At 44.4% G+C, this 13204-nt stretch overlaps 1 protein-coding gene across 1 annotated transcript in view; it reads left to right on the top strand.

The window, feature by feature from the left end:
- The window catches only part of CACNA1H (calcium voltage-gated channel subunit alpha1 H), a 429314-nt gene that overhangs the window by 285773 nt on the left and 130337 nt on the right, over positions 1–13204 (top strand). The window contains exons 8-9 of the mRNA XM_067534310.1: positions 9324–9416; positions 11864–12647. Of these exons, the coding sequence (XP_067390411.1) occupies positions 9324–9416; positions 11864–12647 (877 nt within the window). The remainder of the gene's footprint in view (positions 1–9323; positions 9417–11863; positions 12648–13204) is intronic.

Genomic DNA, 13204 nt, shown 5'->3' with positions numbered 1-13204 from the left:
TTGAATCGTTCTGTTTTCAATCCATTTTAAATGGTTTTGATTTTTTTAAATGTCATTAAAGGACATTTTGAAACAAAAATTCATTTTAAACCAAAAAACCAAAATGCTTGGTTTCAAAAAATGTTGAGGTAAAATGGTTAAGGTTTTTATTTTTTTGGAGGGGGTGTGAGATGATGATAAATGATTTGGTGAAAACAACTTAAATTTGCAAAACATTTTTGTTTCAGCTTTTTTTGCCAAAACTTTTTGGCCGAAAACTTTCACCCAGCTCTAACGTAGTGTTCCACCTTGATTTTAGTGCCCCCTGCTGCCACATCAAAGGGAAACCAACTTGTGTTATACACATGCTAACTTAAAAAGTTCCTTGAGAAACTTTCTTTTGCTTGGGGATCCTTCCAGTTACGCCAGAGTGGAAACAGCATAGACTCATAGAAATGTAAGGCTGGAAGAGACCTCAAGAGGTCATCTCATCCATCCCCATTCCCCCAGGATTAAGTATACCTAGACTATCTCTGATAGGTATTTGTCTAACTTCCTCTTTAAAACCTCCAACATCATCCCATCCTGTTAAAAGCAAAACCTGCAGCAGCTCCAATGTGACGCTTCTCTAGCCATTCTTGAGACGATCCAAAAGCCCCTCATGGTAATCCACGTTAATGATGTTCAGCCTAGATGAGCGTCAGTTGAGGACATGATGTGCAAAGTTTTGTATACTGCCCTCCTTGGAAGTAATAAAGGCTATACTGGAATCTACCAGTAATACAAGATTGCCAGGGTAATTTTGCACGCATCCCACTTGTGATGGATTGTGGAGGAGGAGTTAATTCACAGCTGGGGCATGTTCTAGCCCATGCACAGTTTTTGCTTTATAGACGTAATCAAAGTGAGGCTCTTTTGTAGGTTACACATTGGCTGGGATTCCATTTTTCTGGGTAAAGGGATTGCTCTGTGAATGCTTTGCCTTTCAGCTTTGATACCTTTTCAGCCTGGTTTATGGTTCTCAGTAAAATTAATTCCCTGGGCATAAGGTATTTTACACAAACAATGAAGACCAAGGATAATTATCATGGTTAAACAAACCTCATGAATATGTACTGAGATATGATTTATTGTTATAGCCGGCATTCATCTAAAATTGACAATACTTGTGCTGGGAGATAAGGATTTTGCATTGTTTAGTGCAGATTGAATACGCAGTCAAATAACATCCTCATCCGTGCAGAAGCTGCTCTTGCTGCTGTTTTTAACCAGTTAGGTAACTACATTCAAAGGCATCATTATCTGCTCCTCACCACCAAAGTTCTTAGGTCTTCAGACTCACTGACCCGGACTGCTTTCAGGTTCAACAGCAAAGGAAGAGTAAGGGGCATTTGTATTAAAGGGACATGGTCAACTATTTTGAAAATCAAAATGCACAGGCTGAAATACTGCTCTTAGTGGTAGAAACCACCTGGAAAGGAGGGAGTGGTGCTGGTTATGTCTTCACTGCAAAAAAAATAAATAAATAAAAGAAGTGTCCTTAACTTATATGTCCTTAACTCAGGTTAAGGACCAATGTGTTAGCAAACTCAGATTAAAATAGCAGTGACAACACAGCAACTCAGCTTTTAACTTGATCTGGCCGTTCGAGTTCAACCCCCAGCTGCTCTATCAGCTTGAACTGGAGCTGCTTACCTGGATTACCATGTTTTCATTGCTGTTTTAACCTGAGTTAGTGAACGAACCCAAGTTAAGAACATGCCTTTTAATTTAATTTGTTTCAGTAAAGACATCCCTGTAGTTACAAGAGCATCTTGCCAGTGCAGTGCAGCATGGCTCAGTGGCATAGTCATTCTGCACAGTGAGATGCACATGTGCTCATGGTAGCCTGACCATGAAGTGTCATAGTTGGACTCTGTCCTTCGATCATGGTACGTTGAGCTGATCACCACTTGTTTACCAGAGAAAGCCTGCATTGTATGAAGCGTGTTTGCAGGAGCCATGGCTGTATACATCAAACACCAAGGTCATAGGCAGGGACCAAACTCGGGGCCTTCAACAGTAGACACACAAACCTCTACACTTCAACTTAAGGGGTGACTCTGTTAGCTGGCCCTCCATATCAGACTTCTGGCACTTCCATATCAAATTCTGCCCTGAGGTGTAAGCTTGTCTTCTTATTGAGCTCGGTAGGGTTTAGTGGTTACTGGGCACAGAACTAGATTGATGATCAGGAGAACAGCTGGGCAAATAAGAGATTTTTTTGGTTAAATAGTCATTCAGAAAAATTGGGGGGTTGTTTCAGGTCAAAGTAAAAAAAAAAAAGAAATTTTGTGTGGAAAAAAAAATGTTTTGGGCCAAACAAAATGTTTTGTTTCAATGTTGAGAATTTTTTTTAAACATTTCTTATTTTTTAAAATAAAATTAAAGGAAGTTTTTTAACAAAGTTTTTAATCGAAAAATAAATGTTCTGTTCTGAAAAAGTCAAAATGAAACGCTTCGGGTTTTTCTCTAAATTTGGGGGTTTTCTCCCCCTAAATGAATTAAATTTGCTAAATGTTTTGGTGCCACCAAATCTGCATTTTTCACTGGAAAAAAAACTGTTGAAAAATGTCACGCAATCTTATCAGGAGTCTTTCTTTGAACAGGGCTACAGTAAAAAAAATGGCTGATGTTTGAAACTTGGCAAAGATGCAGTCCTTCTTTGCTTAGCATGGGGAGGGAAAAAGTTTCAGCTGTCCCAAATAATCACTTCTGAGCATCTCTGGGCATCTAATAAGATTTTAACATTCCCTTTGTGACAATATTGCTCCTTTGTACTATTCTTCCTGACAATCACAGGGATAAGAGTTCCTAGAATCCTGTGCTAGGACAGAGATTGCTTGCAGGCCATTCCTGGGACAGTTTTTTTGGCCATAAGCATGATTGAGTCTCATTGAAAACTCAACGTTGGATCTGAAAGTCGTGATGGGTTCTTTCTCTTTTGTGCATGCTTCTGTATTATCGCCAACCCCAGACCAAACTAAATGTGTTAGAGGTCTGGTAAGAGTATTATTGAGCTGTCCAACATATATAATGCATATCAGTAGGATTCCGGTGACAGTAGGATGGAGAAAGAGAGAACTCAGCTTGACTTTCAGATCCCAGTGTGTCTTTGTAATGCTGGATATCGGTGGGGAAAGAATGACAGCATCCTTTTATTTGTAAATGGAGCAGATTTGGTCCAGTGTCACTGAAAGGGATGAAACATGAGGCCCTACAATGCTGATTTTTTTGCAATCACTTTTCAGAGCAAATTGATGCTTTCCAAGGCTCCCAAGTTCTAAGAAGAAGGTTAAATATGCTTTGCAAAGTAAGATAAGCCTCAAAGTGAAGGAAGAAATTACCTATTCAAAGGATGTTACTCAGAAAGTAATAAAAGCTGTTTTTTTCTGACCACAGAGGTTACTTAACAGCGTGTGTCACGAGAAAATAATTAAAATTATGAAATGGACTTGAAAATATATAGTTAGTGATTTGATTAGCTGCCAAGCCCTCCATGTAGGAAAAGTAATACTCCATTATTCACTGGTCAGAGCTTGTTAGCCAAATCAATATGCCCATGAAAGGGCAAAATACACAGAAAAAAGGCCTTCAAAACGGCATATTAAAGGCCTTGTAAATTTACTGAGAGCAATCGTGGTAATTAATTAGCTCCCACAGTTTATGATATCATCGGAACTCGGCTTGACAAGGTTTATAAAATCCTCCTAGCAGGGCCAGCAAAACTGAGAGATAAGCAGTGAAAAACAGAGCAGGTCACAGACTCTCCGTCCAATTCAGCATAATGGATTTTGATCCGAACAGTCTCCATTTTGCACAAAAAGAACCCAGCTTGAGCAGATATAAAGGCTGAGTGGAAATATATATATTTGAATATATAGAAATGCTGACCGATACGTCGATTAAGATGATCCTGGCATCCAAGGATCTTAAAACATTTTGCAAATGTTTGGAATTCAGTCCTGCATTAGACCCTGATTCGGCAAAGCAAGCATATGCTTAAGTGCTTTGCTGAACAAGGTCCTAAACTTTTGAAACGAACAAGCAGGGGACTTGACCAAGGTGTCAGAGCTGGAAATAGAACCTGGGAGCCCAGGCAGTGCTTAATTTGTTCCAGGGCTGAGTCATGTAAGCTTGGCAGTTCATAGCCGCTGCACCACAGGGCTTGCCACGTCAGTTATGAAAGTAAAAAAAAAAAATTGCTTGAGCCCTGGCACCTCTTTTATTACACATTAAGCACTGAATTAGGAGCTTCTAGCTCCCTGATCTAACTATTAGGCACCCTTCCCCTCCCCCCCAAACATTGTAAGAGCAGCTCGACAAGAAAAGCTAGTTCAAGTGATTACAAAAGCAGAGTCCCCCTGTGTTTTAAGGTCTAGTGTCAGGGAGAAAGCCAGAATTTAGCATGCCGTGCATTTAGTAGCTTGCAGGCTTCACTTCACATGGTAATTTTTGCAAACTTCTTCCTTGACTAGCAGGACTTCAGGGTTCGTTTCTGTCTGCCACTGGCACTCATCATTAGTGCATTAAGATATACAGAGAAGAATTAAGTGATTCAAAGGTAACATGGACCTTCCTAATTAAAGGCGTTTGTGGGGTTTTTTTCCTTTCTCAAACAAGTGACACTAAAGAAAAGAAAAACCTGACCTCAGGGTGGATTGTGGCCAAGTCTCTGCAGACACCTGGGTAGCGCTCGGAGACGATGGTTTTAGGGTGAAAACTTGTAGATGCGCCATAAGAAATAATTCCAGAAAGAGATTTAAAGTGATCTGGGGATTGACAGAAAAAACGATGCAAACCGTCTGTCTTCCATTGAACCGTGAGGACGCCTGAGTTAATAGCTACTGGCTTTAATCTCCATCTCCCTGATGACTTTGCTTCTAAAATCTTAGGCTGATTCTGATTGATTTGAACAGAAGGCCTGATTCTGCTGCCACTTACGCTGTTATAAATCAGGAGCAACTCCACTGAAGTCAATGGCGGTACTACAGTGTAAACATAATGGGAGATTCAGCCCCTGGGTAACTGAGGCTTTGTCTTCACTGCAAAGTTTTGCCGGCATCGCTGTGTCAGGTTAGGGGTGTGAAAAACTCAGAACCCCTAGCCAGCTTTTGCTGGAGCAGGTATGCCCTAATGTAGACACAGTTATACTGGCAAACAAATCCTTTTGCCGCTATCGTTTATGTTGTTCAAGGAAGTGATTTAACTGCACCAATAAAATAACTCCTTTTGTCGGCATAACCTGCATCTCCACTAGAGCCGTTGCTGGCTCAGCTAATGCCAGTAGGGTTATGCCAGCAGAGCATTTGTTGTGTAGATGAGCCGTGAGGGAGGGCTTGTTCACACAGTGCTGTAGTCCACACCAGAAGGGTATACATTTTAATCCGCACTAGCATATCGCGCGCCAAGTGGCCCGTGTGGACACCATTGGCACCCACTAAAAGTTTCCCTAGTGCACGTTAACATAGTGCACGCTAGGGAACGTTTAGTGTAAGCCAGGAGGCTCCAGACGAGCCAGTTAGTGTGTGACACACTCGCGTGGACTAAAATTTATACCCTGCCGGTGCAGACTAAAGCACTGTGTAATTAAACCCCGAGAGATTTTGCTGCTCCGATTCTCCACTCTCAACCATTGTGCACCCATATAATGCCTTTGAATAACTTCCGATACAGGGCCTGATGCAACGCTAAATGAAGTCAAAGCGTGTCTTTCCATTAGCTTCAGTGGGCTTTGGATCAAGTCTTTGCACTGATGTGAGAGGAGGAGCAGGCCCTCGAGTGTAAATTCCTGGGACAGGATGCAGGGCTTTAGCACCCACGCCTGTTGGTACTATTGGGCTTTGGATGGTTTAATTCACCCCTCACCAAGCTGAAAACGTTTGTATGAAAGTTAGGGGAATGGTACAAGGAGGCAGGGAGTTTGCATAGATAATCCAGTGTCTGTCCTATGGGACCTTCAGGTGACAGCCCCAGTCTTGGCCCAAGATCAGTCTTCATAAGCCAAAATGCCTTATTGGTGCGAAGGGGGCAGCTTTTCTTTCCCTCTCCATCTCCCACATGTTATTGCAATTGACAGCACTCTGCGAGACTAGCTTGCCAATCATCTTAATTGAATCTTCCAGCCATTTCCCTCCAGCTGCCGTTCTTGGTTTGCCGCGTATCTCACACAAATCTTTTTCATCAGAGCAGAATTAGAAAACGTGTTTTTGCTGCCTTATCTCTGTTGATAAATAATTGCATGTTGCATTTCTGGGAGGCTTTGAACGGGTACATTTGGAAGGGCTGTTTAGTATGTCTGTGAACGATTCTGACTTAAACTGAATTTAATTATTGCGAATGGATCAACATGATTGCAAAGCACAGGGAACGATGCGTTGGGTCTTCGGAAGATATTTAAAAGGAGCTTGGAGGAACAAATAGGGCTAGTGTCAAACTGGATTGATCAAATTGGAGACTGGAAATGGGAGGGAAGTAATTTCCATTTAATAGAGCAGGTGATATTACGTTCCTGGTGCCCGAAGGGGGAATACACAGTGCTGGAAAATATACCAGCTTTTTAAGAGAGTATTCTTGACCTAACCGCCAACTGTTTTTGGTCTAGGGACATAAATAATGTGTCAAATTCTGCTTTTTAATGGGCACAGTCAATCCAGAGCAAGCCTATGAAAGATGATAGAGTTACTCCGGGTTTACACCAGTGTTATGGACAGCTCAGTTTGTTCCAGAGATTCAACCTGTTTAGTTCACTTTACCTAAACCACTGATGGACAAAAGTCAAAGGGCATGATTCTCCTTTACAGTAAGGCCCTGCTTTGCCAATACATAAAGGGGTATTAAAACAGGTGTAAATTCTATTTAAACTCACTTTGAGCCATTACACTGCCAGCGTAGTGTAAAGGGGCCTTAGTGTAAATGATTGGCTCTAAAAGCGCAGAGGCTTGTTTCAGCTCAGACAAGCAGCCAAGTGATGGACTTTGCCATACCTATTAGAAGAAGGAGTTGGATATTTTGTGAGACCAAGTTTGCTCATGAGATTTCCAGGGGTGCCCGGTTCCAGCCAGAAATACCCTCAAAAGCCTACCCCTGAGGGATTTCTGCATTTCATTTTGTGTGTGCATTGTAAGAATGAATCCACGAGGAGCCAGTCGCACCTCTCTGTCCATATCACTTTGTTTTGCAAGGGAGTAAGTCATACGCGCTCCAATTAAATCTGGAAGGTTCTGGGAGCTGGGTGAGTGTTTTCAGGCCTCTGCAGCAGAAATCTGGCGTGTCGACTGACAGCAATTGAAAACGATGTCTAGTGCGCGAGGAAAAAAACCAACCCTCTATTAGTGTAAACTTTCAGTCCCCACACACTCCCACGTTCCTGAAGCTGTGTCTCAGGCAGCGCACTTAATAGCGCCTCAAGAACTCAGCAGCAGAGCAGCCCCCAGTGAACTCCTTTCGTTGACATGCCTCTGCCATTTAATCATTTCACGCCATTCGATTTGAGGTTTGCCAGCCAAACTCAGTCAGTGAAGAGGTATATCAAATACATTTTGGGTCCCTGGGCTCGTTTTTCATCACCGAGTGGAAACGGGTAGAGCACCTGTTACCACAGCTGTTCTAGCACGACTCCAAAAAACTCGTCTAAAGAAGGGAGAGAGGATATAAAGCACTACAGTGGAGCTTGCCTTCTTGGGTAACTGGCAGCAGTTTGATATAATACCATGCTGCCTGCCAGCTTGAGTTCCTTGGATTCCCCATGAAACAGCACAAGCAATTTGTGCCAGAGGCTATCCGCTGCCTCACATGACACATGCATGCCAGGAACTCAGATGAAAGGAATTTCGTTCTGTGCAAACATTTTGACCATGTTCAGCATGAGGGAGAAAACAGCAGATTCAGTTTTACGCCATTGAATCAGATAGAGTTACTCTTGCCAACCAGTGACTGAAGTGAGAGGAGAATCAGGTGCATGTAGATTTTTCTCTCTCTTTAAACAATCTCCCCTTCAACACATGTATAAACCAGGGGAGAGTGGTGTGGCGGGGTAAGGAGTTGGAAACTTTCTATTCCACAAGGACACCTGTGTTGTGAGAACACGGACAGTCATGCTGGTGCATACAAAGTCAAACAACAAAGATCCATGTTAACCCTAGCCTTGGGTTAGCACGATTTGTCTTGAGCTTGAGTTTGAGCCCCTGGTTTACATTGCAGAGTAGACACACCACATATTCCGCACACATGCAGTTCCCCTACTTTAAGGCTACTTATGCAATAGCATCTACAGTGGAAGAAGTCTGACTGACTCTGAGTGGATGTAAACGGCACTTTGCAGAGTCACTTTTCTAATAATCTATCTGCAGATGTTCCTATACAAACATTAGGCCTGATTCTAATCTCATTCACACCTGTGTCAATCAAGAATCACTGTATGGAACTCAAGGATCTCAGTTACCCCATTGCAAATGTGGTGTAAATCTGGAGTAATGTCATCAAAGTCAATGGAGCTACTCCAGGTATATGCTCATGTGTAACCACAGACAGATTTTGGCCCTGTGTCTAGTTTACTGCCAGTAAACTCAGAATCAGGAATGTTGATTTTATTGGTTGTGCAAAGAAGGCAGGAGCAGATCCAGCACCGAGAGTGAAATGTCACAATGAAGGTTAGGTTGCATTTAGCTAAATAAAAAAGCATGGATGATGCAGTGGCCGTTACTTTGCTCTGAACGCTGGCTGCTTGGCGTTAATTAAATCCTCGGCTCCTTTTCTGAGGAATAGGAGATGGAAAACACAAATATATAATTGATTCACAATTTAATTTAAGTCACTTTCTTTCGTTCAAACAGTTTGCCACAGCACCAACAATAATGCAATTGTGATATTAAGCTTTGGAGGAGATATTACAAAGAACTGAGTTTAAAAAAGTTAGAACCTCCTTAAGAACACGAGCCTCTCACTTTAAATGTAATAGAGCCAACAGATTGAGGTAGATTTCATGTCCCTGTCTGCAGCCTTGATGAAGCTCCTTCTGTAAGTTCTGCTTTGCACTGGCTCAGAACCAGTGCTTCAGATGTTTCGTTGTGTTGTTTTATCAGTTTTAATCATGCTAGATTCCTTTGAAACCGTAGGCCAGTCTCTTGGCCACATGTGTAGCACTTATTACTGTGATGCTAAGCCAGCTAAGAAAGAATCACTGCGAGAACCTTGACAGACTTTGCAAAGCGATAAGGGACAGGCGTTGGCAGAAGTTTGACGTTAACTTTGATCCTGATTGTAACTCATGTTCTTTTTCTTCCCTCTTCTTTCTCTCCCCTTAGGTGATAACCCTGGAAGGATGGGTTGACATCATGTATTATGTTATGGATGCACATTCTTTTTACAATTTTATATATTTTATATTGCTTATAATAGTAAGTATGACTCACTGGACAAGTACGGTTGTTTAAGGGCCCTTTCCTGGAGAAGAGCCGGGTGCTATCAGCATGCCATTATGGCTGGCAGGACTGGCTACAAACCCTAGGTGTCATTGTAAAAATGGTTGTTACTGCCGTGGGGTGGGAGGTCCTGCCACAAAAAGCTTTGTCCTTCTTAGCAGCATATATGTATTGCTGCTGCTTGTCAAGCCACATGGTTTGCCCCTCCCTCTCTCTTGCTCGCCGAGTCTCGGTTTTATAACCTTGACTTCTCCTAGCTGTTGTTCCTTGTCAGCAGGCCTGCTAAAGAGAACAAGCAGTGCATGTCTCTTGCTTCCCACTCCCCGGCCTTCTTGACATTCCAGAAGACAATTTGTTTAAATTAGAAAGGAACTGTCTGCGTACAAGTGACCCTCAGATGCCAGACTATCCTTTATTAGCCAAAATGTCTCCTGCAAGATGTCCTGAGACATCTACACGGCAGCAGTAATTGTAATTTCTGGCACAGGTACAGGTGCACGCACTAGCTTTGAAGCTGCTGTGCTCTGGTGGTTAGTACATAGGTCTGGGAATCAGGAGACCTGAGCTTCTCTCTGGGACTCCCTCGAACATTTCTGCACGTTCATAGCCCTCCAGAAAAACCAGAAGGTGTCTGATTGGGGCTGAGGGTGGCACCCTTACAGAGAGCGTCTAGATTGGATATTATCACTGCAATTAATACCCCAGAGATTTCTCCAGAGGAGGCATGGAACCAATGGCCCAGATTAAATCCATAGATTTCCTGCTAAGCCCTGTACATGGGCAATAGCACCTCGAGCGTGTCTCTTGACATCAGTCACTTTTAAGTCTCGGTGCATTGATTCTCGGAACAGGAACATTGGACGTTTCCCTTCAGTTGATCTTTCAAAGCCTGCTAAAAAGGAAAATGAGAGGAAAAGGTAGCACTTCCCTCCAGCATCTCCTGAAGCAAAGCAAAAGGAAGGGGTCGGTTGTGTCCTGTCCTTTTGGAGAACCTCACAATCCCTTATGAGCTCCGCTACTCTTGCTTAGTCTTGTCTCCCTCCTCTTAGGGGGATACTGTTCCCTTCAGGCAGTGGGACCTGAATAGAAGGCAACTAGTGCTTGGTTCTTGCCCATGAAACATAAGTCCAGTCCTGGTCCCAGTCACCGGGCTGGAGGAGGTTCTCAGCCTGCATCCTCGCTACTGCCCTAACTCAGGCAGTCATATGCTTCAGACACACGGACACGGAAAGGCCAGACATCAAGTGGCGCTTTTCTTTACTGATTTCATGTTGATTAATGTACTGCTTTCAGCACGCCCGTTGCGATGTCTCTGGGCACCTGGGAAAACCACACCCAATGTAGATGAATACGCATATACAGCTCCGAGTGGGGGGTAGGACTCTCTGGCTGGGGAAGGGCCAGTAAAGACCCCCACTCTACAGGTCGCATCACGTCCCTTTTCTCAGAGCTTGCCCGATTTCCAGAAACAAACCTCTGAACCAGACCATGTCAACTCGAACTCCTGGGTAACAGCCACACAAGGACTTTCCAGCATCAGCCAGCTGGGAGAAGAGTGGACACCCTTGGGTTATGTCTACACTGCAGCTGACAGCATTGATTCCAGCACAGGGAGATGTACGCACACTAGTTTTGATTGAGCCAGCACCCTAAAAATAGCAATGTAGCTGCTGGGGCACAAGCGACAGAAGGGGCTAGACACCTGAATACCTACCTAGGGTCTTGGATGAGACTGGATCGGCTAGCCCTTCCCGCTACCCACACCACCGCAGCTACGCGGTATTTTTAGTGTGCTACCTCAACCAGAGCTAGTGCAGGCATGTCTACCCAGGCTGGAAATGACAGCTCCAGTGTAGACCTACCCTTTGTCTCCTTAGCACCAGCTTCCCCTTTCCTTTTATAAGCCTGCCCCAATCAGCTATGTGATAGGCAGGAGTTTATTAACGCCTGCTGTACTGGAGCACCTTTACTCTTTGTCATGGCGGGCTATACTTCAAAGAGGAGCTTGAATCCTGGCTGGTGTGTCAGAAATCAGAGTACGTCATGCCTGTGGGTAAGTAAGTTAAAAGGAAGAGGAGGATTATTGGCAGGTCCAGTACAAGAGAGTGCGTGAAACACAGGCTACCAAACTTCCTCTCTGCACGTTGGCCAGCTGCCTGCTAGTAAAATGATGTATTTCTCAGCAGTACCTGGTTACATTTTGTTTTGTAAACCCCACTTTATCATATGTCAGTCTTGGCATTTGGGGGTTTTAAAAGTAAAGATCCCCCCTTCCAACAGCAGAACTGGGCATTCGGCAAGAGGGGAAAATCCCAGTATTAAAATGAGCCCAACAAATATTGCAAATGCACTGGGGCAATGAGGTGTGTTTGGCGGGTGCCTCTTGGTAAAAGCTCTGATTTCTTTCTTGTTGGTTTCCCCAGGTGGGTTCTTTCTTCATGATTAACTTGTGCCTGGTTGTGATAGCAACACAGTTTTCTGAAACAAAGCAACGGGAGAACCAGCTGATGCAGGAGCAGCGTGCCCGCTACCTCTCCAATGACAGCACAATCGCCAGTTTCTCGGAGCCAGGCAGCTGCTACGACGAGCTCCTCAAATATATCTGCCACATCTTCAGAAAGGTAAAGCGGCGGACGTTGCGTCTGTACAACAACTGGCAGAGCAAGCGCCGGAAAAAGGTCAACCCCAATTGCGTCCCTAATGGGCAAAGCCGCAGAAGCAAAAAACACATCACCTCCATCCACCACCTCATCCACCACCACCACCACCATCACCACCACTACCACATCAGCAACGGGAGCCCTCGGGGGCCACGTTCCAACCCTGAGATCTGTGACCTGGAGCTGAAGGTCATGAAGTCTGGGAGCCAACTGATGCTTCCATCTCCCAACCTGCATAGCCCTCCTCCTGCTCTGGATTCGGAGTCTGTCCATAGCATTTACCATGCCGACTGCCACGTCGAAGGACCCCAGGTGAAATGCAAGTCTTCCAATGCCTCTGCAAGTATTAAACTGACTGCTGGACTCACCACCAACCATGGCAACATGAATTATCCAACCATCCTGCCTTCTCCAGCTAGCAAAGCCGGTTCTTCCCCTGTGGCCAAAGGGAAGAAAAGTGGCAGTACCCCTGTGGCCATGGTGAATAGCCCCGTGAGTTTGAATGCAACTCCTTTTGAGAAGCTCCATCATCTGATGGGCGAGCATGGTAAGGAAAAAGGACTTGTTGTCCTGCTTGGAATCAGTGGGCAAAGGGGCAAATGGTTTTGTGTGAAATGGTCTGTAACTCTAGCCGAATTTCATATCTTCATGGGAGCTCTGGCCTTCCTTGTCACTGATGATGGGCGAATCTCCCAGGGGTCAGAGTTCAGGTTCAGGGTAGCCAAGCGCCCCAGAGTTTGCACGCTTGTCTAAAGTGCGTCAGAAATAGCCCGATTTCTTCGTTCTGCAAAACGGAGCCTGAAGCGAGAGAGAACAGGCTTTGGATGGGCCCTGTTGGAACCCCGAGGAAAATAAAAATCCTGGGGAGAAAAAGTGAAGCCACTGCTTAGCTGGGGGTGGAGGGTCATACTGGCGCTTAGCCGGTCAGAATCAGCGTGACCATCTCTCATGACGAAGCACAGCCCTCACTTAAGCTAGCGGGGAGTGCTGGAAGGTCTGCGGGGTTTGGGTCTATGAGACTGCATCGTGCTCTGGTGCAGCTGTAAACTTGACGCCTTTTTCACCTGAGCCTCTCCCCTCTGATTTCCAGAAATTCGTCCCCCC

The sequence above is a fragment of the Emydura macquarii genome, unplaced genomic scaffold, assembly GCF_026122565.2.
Source record: "Emydura macquarii macquarii isolate MOO-44397 ecotype Brisbane River unplaced genomic scaffold, CSIRO-AGI_Emac_v2 contig_3390, whole genome shotgun sequence".
Classification (NCBI taxonomy): Eukaryota; Metazoa; Chordata; order Testudines; family Chelidae; genus Emydura; species Emydura macquarii.
The sequence above is the reverse complement of the archived record's forward strand: the minus strand, read 5'-3'. Positions and strand labels throughout refer to the sequence as shown.